At 48.2% G+C, this 10,039-nt stretch overlaps 1 protein-coding gene across 1 annotated transcript; it reads left to right on the forward strand.

Annotated features, from left to right (window-relative positions):
• Positions 1 to 519: 519 nt before the first annotated feature.
• On the forward strand, positions 520 to 4,218 carry LOC112884092. Its single transcript, XM_025949415.1, has 4 exons — positions 520 to 988; positions 1,933 to 2,303; positions 2,865 to 2,898; positions 2,991 to 4,218. The coding sequence occupies exons 1-4, from the start codon at positions 649 to 651 to the stop codon at positions 3,872 to 3,874; spliced, it is 1,629 nt and encodes a 542-aa protein (XP_025805200.1). The 5' UTR covers positions 520 to 648; the 3' UTR covers positions 3,875 to 4,218.
• The last annotated feature ends 5,821 nt before the right edge of the window (positions 4,219 to 10,039 follow it).

Below are 10,039 nucleotides of genomic sequence, written 5' to 3' on the forward strand. Positions count from 1 at the left end.
GGACTCATGAAGCTAGCAGACTTATACACTGCCCTAGTTTCCTGAGGTTTAAGTCTACCTTAAATCAGCTAGAAGACTTGTACATAATATTTCTAAGAGCATCATAGCACGCAGAACATACAGTTGATGCATGATGGCGAGGTCAGGACTCATATGAATCGACACATGAACAATCTCAGTGCAGATCCCATCAGCTAGCTGCTAGCGTCCAGGGAGGTCAGTAAACCACCCCCGGAAAATCAGCACAACACATGATCCACGCTGCTGACTTGGCCACTCCAGTATTAGTACCAACTCACTGTATGTCACTGTGTGTAAACCCTAGACAGCCCACCTTCACCTACCAAAAAACCAATCATAGAAACAGACCAATCAAACAGCCTGGCCCATGGCCCGGCCCAGACCGGCATCAGCCCAGCCCGGCCGGTCCGCCGCCTGTCCAGTATCAGCCCAACCCAGCCCTCTTTCTTGCCCTATAAAAAGGCACCCATTCGCTCCATCTCAGCATCGTGCCAGCTTGAGCCCTTCCACTTTGCTAGCTACCATATAGTTACACGTAGCTAGCTTAATCAGCTAGGGCTTTGTACTAGCTAGCTAGGTGTAGCTAGCTATCAGCTAGAGCGCACCGGTAATCGCCGTCCGGCGATCATGGTGGCGTTGAAGCAGCAGCTCGCCGCCGGCGGGCCCAAGATGGGGGCGGAGAAGCTGATCATCCGGTCGGAGAAGGTGCGGTTCATCGACATCCTGTCGATGCTGTTCCTGCGGCGCCCGATCACCAGCTACCCGTTCGTGGAGGCCGGCGACCAGACCGCCGCCGACTTCGGCAGCACGCCGGGGGACTGGTTCGTCGCGCTTACGCAGCTCATCCAGAAGGCGCTCGCCGGCGCCTACTACCCGGCACTCATGATCGGCGCCGTCGTCGAGTTCCTCCTCAACTTCATCGCCCTCAACAATGGCATACTGGGCATCTTCCTGAACATCTTCAGATGTACGCATACACATATATATACACATGAACACATGATCAACCTTAATTACGAACTGGTTTGCGACATAATTCAACTTAATTTACATATACAAAAGAAATGTGAAACAAGTCAAAGACCGTAAGAACGTGTACCGGGGAATTGACCCCACGTTGTCAAAGGTAAAGTTGACTGAACGGTACGGTGCAATATGTTATGACTACAGAACGTCTCTCTCTTTCTCTCTCTCCCTCTCCCTCTCAGCATTTGTTTTCCTAGTATTTCTCTTCTCGTTATAGCATTTTAACATTTTTGAATTTTATTTGCTAGTCTAACATTTTTCTTTATGTTTCTCTCTACACTAATTATGGTTCTTTGTTATAAGTTTTTCAGTTAGTTAACCGTTTTTTCTATTGCTTATCTTCCTATTAGCTCACACATTTCTTTTTGTAACCGTAATTCAACCACTAATTTATGTTTTATTCCTCTTCTTTATCTTTGAATTTCCGCTGACTTTTTTTTGTTAGTTTAACATTTTTCTTTCTGTTTCTCTGTTTATTACAGTTCCTTTGACAAGTCTTTCGTTTGTTAGTTTAATCATTTTTGTTCTGCTTGTCTCTTGCTTCCATACACACATCACATGGTTCTTTTTGTAACCTTAATTAACCATTAATTTGTGTTTGAGTTGTTATGGTTGCCCTTTTAAGCTTTTCTGTCAAGTGTCTTGGACAAGATCGAGTTCATGTATAGAAACTACCGGCCCCTCACTATTTTAATGTCATATTGTCTTGCTTCTACCCAATGCATCACACTTGCATATGATAAACTACACAATAATTCAGCACATGAATGACCTCATATGGCTTGATCTATCAGACCAAACCAAACGCTTTTAGAGAATATGAAATTTCTTAACTGAACAGCACGCCCGTGCATGAAATTAAGAAATGCCGATGCACACTGGCAGGTAAGCTGGTGATCCCACTGAACCGGGAGGCGCCCAACTTCCGGTCGATGATCGCGATGATCGACGGGAGGACGGAGCTGAAGCCGCTGCCGGCGGGCGGCGGCCCCGACGACAGGCGGATGCAGGTGGTGGGCGTCTCCGCCGCCGGCGCCGGCAAGGCGGCAGCCACGGTGGGGGAGGACGACTATTACGTCGACGTGGAGAGCGGCGAGTGCGGCAGCGCGTCGGTGCCGCTCGTCCAGCAGCAGTACGTGAACGGGCGGCTCATCCGCCTCCGCACCTTCTCCGTCTTCGAGATCACCGTCATGGCCGCCAAGATCGCCTACGAGAACGCCGCCTACATCGAGAACGTCGTCAAAAACGTCTGGAAGGTACAGATCTAGACACACGGTATAAAGATCTCCAAATCGAACAGAGAATAAATGGGTCAACATTGTAGTTCTAATAAGTCCAGCAGCAGATTAAAAGCTTCAGCAGCCATGCATGATCCTTTTCATATTCACAACCTTTATGTGATGACTGATGAGTGATGACGAACAAAGTAGACAAGATGTCAACTATGCAAGACGACTGCTGGCAACACTACTGCTGCCAAGTGTAGCAAGGACACCAATCATTCTGGGACAAGTGGACAGCCTTTCCCATGCATCAGTCGTCTGTCGATCCATGGACGCTAGCGCTCGCAATCTGCAGTTCGATCACGTGCACAAGTAGCAGCCGGTTGCATGCAAACAGTGACAGTGACTCCATGCCAACGTGCACATAGCTAATCCGTAATAAACAACTGCGACTGTCTAATCCACGAGATATGATTATATATATAAACAAATATATCATATCCAAGTAGCTAGCTACGAGCAAATCTGTTTATTTGTTAATAGCAAGCTAATGGATGGATCTTCCGTGTCTGATGCTGCTGTCTGAATTTGCAGTTCAACTTCGTGGGGTTCTACAGCTGCTGGAACAGTAAGTAAACTGCAGCAGCAACTAATAAGCTAGCAGTAAAAATTATTAGTTACCTAGTAGGATTTGATTTCTGATGAACAATTTTGCATCAGAGTTCGTCGGCGACCACACGACGCAGGCGTTCGTGATGACGGACAAGGCGTCGGACGCGAGCGTGGTGGTGGTGTCGTTCCGGGGCACGGAGCCCTTCAACATGCGCGACTGGTCCACGGACGTGAACCTCTCGTGGCTGGGCATGGGCGACATGGGCCACGTCCACGTCGGCTTCCTCAAGGCACTCGGCCTCCAGGAGGAGGACGGCAAGGACGTCGCCCGGGCCTTCCCCAAGGCCGCCCCCAACGCCCCCGCCGGCAAGCCCCTCGCCTACTACAAGCTCCGGGAGGTGGTCAAGGAGCAGCTCAAGAAGCACCCGAGCGCCACCCTCGTGGTCACCGGCCACAGCCTCGGCGGCGCTCTGGCCGCCATCTTCCCGGCGCTGCTCGCGCTCCACGGCGAGCAGGACGTCCTGGACCGCCTCCTCGCCGTCATCACCTACGGGCAGCCGCGCGTCGGCGACAAGGTGTTCACCGACTTCCTGCGCGCCAGGATCCGCGTCGAGATGCTCCGGGTGGTGTACCGGTACGACGTCGTGCCGCGGGTGCCGTTCGACGCGCCGCCCGTCGCCGAGTACATCCACGGCGGGACCTGCGTCTACTTCGACGGCTGGTACAAGGGCACCGCCATCGCCGCCGGCGGGGACGCGCCCAACCCCAACTACTTCGACCCGAGGTTCCTGCTGTCCATGTACGGCAACGCGTGGGGGGACCTCTTCAAGGGCGCCTTCCTGTGGGCCAAGGAGGGCAAGGACTACCGGGAGGGCGCCGTGTCGCTGCTCTACCGCGCCGCCGGTCTGCTGGTGCCCGGCCTGGCGTCGCACAGCCCGAGGGACTACGTCAACGCCGTCCGCCTCGGCAGCATCGCCGCCAAGGAGGCCTGATGATCCATGATGACCTTTAAACCGTGATCTAGAGAGCTACCAACTATGAGCCGTGGAAGAGAAGATAAAAAATAAGGTTCTATTTTATTTATTCCAGCTTTTGGGGACTAACTGCGAGCGTGTGTGGACGACTATGGAGAGGGAAGCTGGCTGTTGATGCGTGTTCATTTCCATGTGTATCTTTGCAATAATTGGAATAATATGCTCCGATATATTCTGCCTGCTTGATCTCCATGGACATAGCAAGGCAAGTGACTGAACAGTTCAAGCAAATTGAAAAGTATTGCAAAATACTTCTCTGTTGTGACGCCGATCTGAATATTATTCCATTAATGAATGAATTATATGAACGTCTTCCTGATCCTTCCAGTGAACTATGAAATGCAAACAGAGACCGTGTGTGTGTGTGTGTGTGTGTATGCATACTTGCATATGGAAAATTCTAACTTTTGCCACCATGTAGACCATGTATACATATAAAGGTGCGATGTAAATTTGAAATGAACTATGGATATGGAGGAAAAAAGTGTCTAGAGTAATTTCTAACTAAATTTTATCATAACCAGATTAAGATAAGTATGTATCCTTATTAATATGTCTAGAGCTACCAACTAAGAGTGTTGTGTTAGAATATTTAATAGGTGAGAGAGCGAGATTACTGGTGAGCTTAGTTGCGTCAAACTTATGGGACAATTAACCATGGTAATCCACAGTCTATCAGCTGATCAGTGTTTCACTCCGTTTCCCACAAAGTGACAGTGTAATAAATGATAAATGGAGGAGATATGATGGTGTACCTGCAGCAAGGAAGGTGCAGGCTATATATATATATATATATATATATATATATATATATATATATAAACTAGTGCCTAGTCCAATACATGATGGTGACATGGTGTACAAATATATATATATATATATATACACATACACACACACACATATATATATATATATATATATATCTTGCTCCTTACAATGAATCAGGCGATGGCGGATTGGCGGATCAGGTGAAAGGTAGATCTTTATTATGCATGGGTAGTATAGGGTTGTGGTCTGCAGACAGCATCACCTCCGTGAAGAGAGTAGGCATGGGAGGTAGCAGGATATTCAGCTGGTCTTTCACGAACAATTCTGGTCCATGGCACCCAAGGCGAGGTTGTCTGCTGCTTCAGGGCTACAACTCGGTGGACGCTGTCCGCCTCTGCCTTGTGGCGCCTAGCGCAGGAAGAGTGCATCGGGGAGCTGTAACTTGTTCACTTCTCTTCATCCATCTAGTTACCAGTACCGAGCGGCGGAGAGCCACAAGCAAACTGGCGGCCGAGGGAGCGGATTGGCGTCTGCAGAGACAGTTTAATTTCAATCTGTTCTTGGTACGTGAAGCCACCAATGCACGCAGACCATCAGTCTGGAGGCAGCTGTTGGCACATTCCGGCCATCACCCCTGGTCTCGCAGTAGAACTGCCCATGCGGCTTAGTTGACACCCACAAGGAGACCTGTGCTGGCTGCTCCTGCATGTTCATTTCCATGCGTGTCTTTAATTTGCAACAATTGGAATAATAATTAATACGCTCCAGTATTCTGCCTCCTTGATCTCCATGGACATAGCAAGCACGTTGCCGAACAGTTCAATTAGCGCTTGAAAATTATAGCAAAACCGTCAAACAAATCCATGTATCCATGTGCCCAACAACATCCTGACCTGTAAATGTAAATCTGAATCATGGTTAACGCTTGTGGTTGTATTCTTTTTTTATTCTTTTTTTTTTGAGGTGAAAAGTGCACATGCTTGGTCTGCAGAGTATTGATGGCTCTTCCTTCTGGAGGAACAGTGGAACAATATGATATTTTTCTTTGAGAACGGTAGATGAGAAGGTACAATATGAAGTAAACGATACACAAAAGAAAATATGATTCTGACTATGGTTAATCAACTATAGGGTAGGAAGGCTATATATATAAACTATGGTAATAACACACGACGATGTACATTCTTTGTTCCTTACACTGAATCAAAAAGATTTAGACAGAAAGATTAGAGATCAAACGAGATATATGAAATGTTGAAACAAAAGTAAGGAGATGGGTTCTGTCCTTCTATTCATTTTTTAAGTCTCTCCCTGCATCTATGATTCAAGCTACACAATTTTTTTTCTCTGATTTGTTGTTTTTTTCTTATTTTTTATTTCAGTGTTAGGATGGGTGGAACTGCGGAAGATGATTAGGTTGTGTGACAAAATTGAAAGATGGGAATACGAGGCATTGGGACATTCAGCTGGTGTGGAAGATTGCCAGGAGTAGGTAGATGGTATCAAGGTTGCTCATCCATGATATGACTTTTTTTTCTCAAGCCGCACGGTTTATCGTTCTCCAGTGTGATTCCTAGTAGCCTAAATGATTCTTAGGGCAGCCGCAACGGGTCGATAAGGAGCTCACGATAAGGATCCACATCACGTTTTAGCTTACGTGGAGACGAGAGAATTGAAGAAAGAGAGAACGGTGTCGCTGAACCTGGCAAGTGCCGATAGCACGTCTTTCCACGCCGAGCGGGCCCTATGTGCTCGAGCGAGCGGGGCGGCGATCTTTTGTGCTGTGTGTTAGTGATGAACTGTTAGGGCAATTGTCTTTTGTGCTTTCTACAACTTGAGCTGGCATTGACACCTCGGCCTTGTAGAGAGCAACTCACGTTTATGGTTGCGGGTGCCCTTAGTAGCTTAAATAATTCTGGAAGCTCCCCCTCTGTAACCTATAGGTCCCTCTAAACCAATAAGAAGCAACAACTAGAGGACCCAAACAAAGAGTTTGAAACTGACGGTTATTGCAGACCAGACAAAGAAAGAAGACCCGCACAATACTACTACAGAACACATATATTGCTCCTTACCATCCTTAATGCTCAGCCAATGACTTGACTTTCCTTAGACACAACCAAGGAGACCAAGATAAATGTTGTTTATTTACCGAATTAGCTACTTTGGATAGTTGTTTGAGGAAAAACAGAGATACCAAAATGGTTTGAATAATTTTACTATATGATTTTCTGAAATTAATTCACATGAAATTTTCTGTAATAATAAATTTGGCATCACCTATGCTACATGTGCCCCAGGTCAACATGTCATAGACACATCAATTCATTTCCCTAGGAAGGAGGCGTGGCAGATGGGAGATGAAATAAGCAGCTTTTGTGTTTATGTGCACATGAAAGGAAATTAAAGAAGAAATCAAGATATCCAATTCTCACATATATGCCATAATCATCCTAGCTAGTGTCCTTGCACTCACTTGTTTCAATTTTAGGTGCCACACAAATTGGTCCTTATTTTCTTTCTTTATTGCTCCTTATTGTTATGATTCTTCTGACCATGCATGGTTCAATGGACCAGCTGTGAACGCTGGCTGTATATGTAAACGACTCCACTACATGATGCTGTATAAACATGTTGCTCCTTAACTACAGTGAATCAAGTGATGGTGGGTCTGGTGGAACATCTTTACGCCCCTTCCTCCCTGCACGCATGATTTAAGCTTCTCAGTTTATTTAGACAAGAAATATAAACAGTTTCAGTTCAGGTGGAAGACCTCCATCATAGGCTGCAATCTGCACCTCCGCGAAGAGAGAGTTAGGCATGGGAGGTAGCAGGATATCCAGCCGGTCCGCGCCTCAGATTTCTGGCCCAAGGCGCCCAAGCACTACCGGACGCGGCTGATTTGCCGAGTGCCCCAGGCACTCGGCAAAGACGTCAAGGCACTCGGCAAACATTTTGCCGAGAGCCCCACTCGGCAAAGGGCTCTCGGGGAAGCCGGGGTCGGCAAAGGATACTTTGCCGAGAGCTTCTCCTCGGGCTCTCGGCAAAATGTTTACCGAGAGCCAAAAGCGGCCCTCGGCAAAGAAAAGTAGCCGTCACGGCGCGCCACCGTGGACGGATCCTTTGCCGAGTGTCGCCGTAAGACTCTCGGCAAAGGACCGCGTCAACGCCCACCCTGGACGCCCTCTTTGCCGAGAGCCCGGTCAATAGCACTCGGCAAAGAGGGCATGCAGAGCTACCCCCAGCGGCTCTCGGCAAAGAGGCAGGATTATATTATGCAGTAACAATCAGGCCTGAGAGTGCCTGGCGGACAGTCCGCCAGGTCTGGCGGACTGTCCGCCAGGCACTCTCAGGCCTGATTGTTCCCGCGAAAACTAGTGACGTCAAGAATTAATCCAATATGGGGCTCAAACTTTGTAGGCACATTCACTGTAGCCAAGTATATCACAAAGTACACAATGAACAATCAAAGTACATGCATTCAGTCTAGCTAAGTCTCAATTGCAAATAACTCCATCATCTATGCCGAAGGTGGCTAGTTGTTCTGGTTGGTCTGATTTGGAGAAATATACGGATCATTGGAGGCCGCCGACTGATTCTGCAACATATAGATGAAATGTATGAGTGAAACGACAAAATAAACGACATATTGAACATTGCATACTCACTGAAGTAGAAAACGGATCGGTGGGTGGTCTAGGTGGGGTGACGAAGGGAGGTGGCGGAGGTAGACCCGTCGCTGCGCCAAGACTCTGAATGTACGCGAACATGCTCGCCATCCTCTGTCGGTCAGCCTCCCGCTCGGCCTCCATCTCCGCCCTCATCCTTGCCTCCAACTCCATACGTTCTCTCCTCTCTTCTTGCAGCTGAGCCTGCAAAATTTTTACCCCAATTTTACAATAATACAAAAGCTAAGTTATGTAATATAATAGATAAAAAACGTATGAACAAGCAACAACCTGGAGTGCCTGGACTTGGCTCGTCGAACTGTCCGGACGAGGTCGGATGCCTGCGCTCGAGCTCGTTTGCCGTGCTTTTATCTGAGATAGAGTCGGAGTAGAAGAGGAGTCGATCGCGCCGTCGCAAATCCAGTACCGTCCATGCTTCTTTCCTCCTCCGACCTTCATGACAATTTCAGCGTCAAGATCCTCCTGGGTCGGATCGTACTCTTGGCCGTGCACCTCCCTCGCCATCGATGTGTACTCATTGAGGCGAGTATAGATGCTCGGGTTGCTGTACGCCTCGGGCCCGTCCTCCGCGTTGTAGCTGACGCTGGATGTCGCTTTACCCTTGTGGGATAGAGCATACGCCATGAATTTGTTGCACTGCTGCCCTCCATGTGCCGCCGACTGCGAGAAACAAGATGATGAGAAATCATGCATAGTTGAATAACCACAAAATAAGTAAAGTCGCGTACCCATGCTTGGGCGTACTCGGTCAGGTTACGGTTGCCTTGGTGGTGTGGCACACCGGCCATAGTCAGACGGTGCTCACGACGCTCCTGGTGCACAGCGTTCCAGTCGTCGGATAACCACTTAGCAACTATCTGCTGCCAGCACTCAGGAAAGTGGGCACACCAATGAGGAACCATCTACATGACATCAAGTAGAAGACATATTAGTAGAGGACATTAAGCCAACTTAATGGTCAAATAAATCAAATTTTGGTATTTACCTGCAAGTACTGCTCCTCAGTCAACGTCATAGTTCTTGCTTGCGCCTTGGTGACCTTCTGTCCAAGGACGACGGCGTGGTAGTTGATGATTGACTGGAGGCGCTGCTCGTAGAACATGTCGGTAACGAGCTTTTTGCAGCGATACTCGGCAACCACATCCGCCTGCGCGTCCATCCCGGCCTGTAGTCTGTAGAAATCCTGCAATAAACACGATATCATTATTTCAATCATATTCTCAAGGATGTGCAACGAATGCGATATATTGATCACTTACCCAAAGCTCGCCCTTCACTCGCTCAGCCAAGTTGGGCCACTGTCTGCCGGCAACATCCCGCATGTCGGGGACGGCCCGGTAGTGCTCCCACGTATAGGCCGGACATGGCTCTCCGGCCAACGTGACCAGGCCAGGGAAGTGATCCCTAACCAGAAGACCCAAGATGCCATTCACATGGCGTCTGTGAGCACCAACGGGCCTCTCCACAACTATCCAGTTCCTGCACAGGTGATTGACAAAAAATTTTAATTTCTACCACAAAATTGAAATTATACCGTGAACATGTACTGAAAACATGTAAATTTACTTACTTATCCCCTTGGGGAGCTATGATCGGGCGTTTTGCTTCAGGAATCGGTCGCTGGGGGAGACTCGCCGGACCTCGCTGGTAGACGGTTGACGAA

The sequence above is a fragment of the Panicum hallii genome, chromosome 3, assembly GCF_002211085.1.
Source record: "Panicum hallii strain FIL2 chromosome 3, PHallii_v3.1, whole genome shotgun sequence".
Classification (NCBI taxonomy): Eukaryota; Viridiplantae; Streptophyta; class Magnoliopsida; order Poales; family Poaceae; genus Panicum; species Panicum hallii.

Bases quoted from the DNA above. Each gene is read 5' to 3' on its own strand.
- LOC112884092 (XM_025949415.1), top strand. From the start codon at position 649: ATGGTGGCGTTGAAGCAGCAGCTCGCCGCCGGCGGGCCCAAGATGGGG. The intron at 989-1,932 runs GTACGCATACAC...GCACACTGGCAG, and splicing joins CTTCCTGAACATCTTCAGAT to GTAAGCTGGTGATCCCACTG. The intron at 2,899-2,990 runs GTAAGTAAACTG...ATTTTGCATCAG, and splicing joins GTTCTACAGCTGCTGGAACA to AGTTCGTCGGCGACCACACG.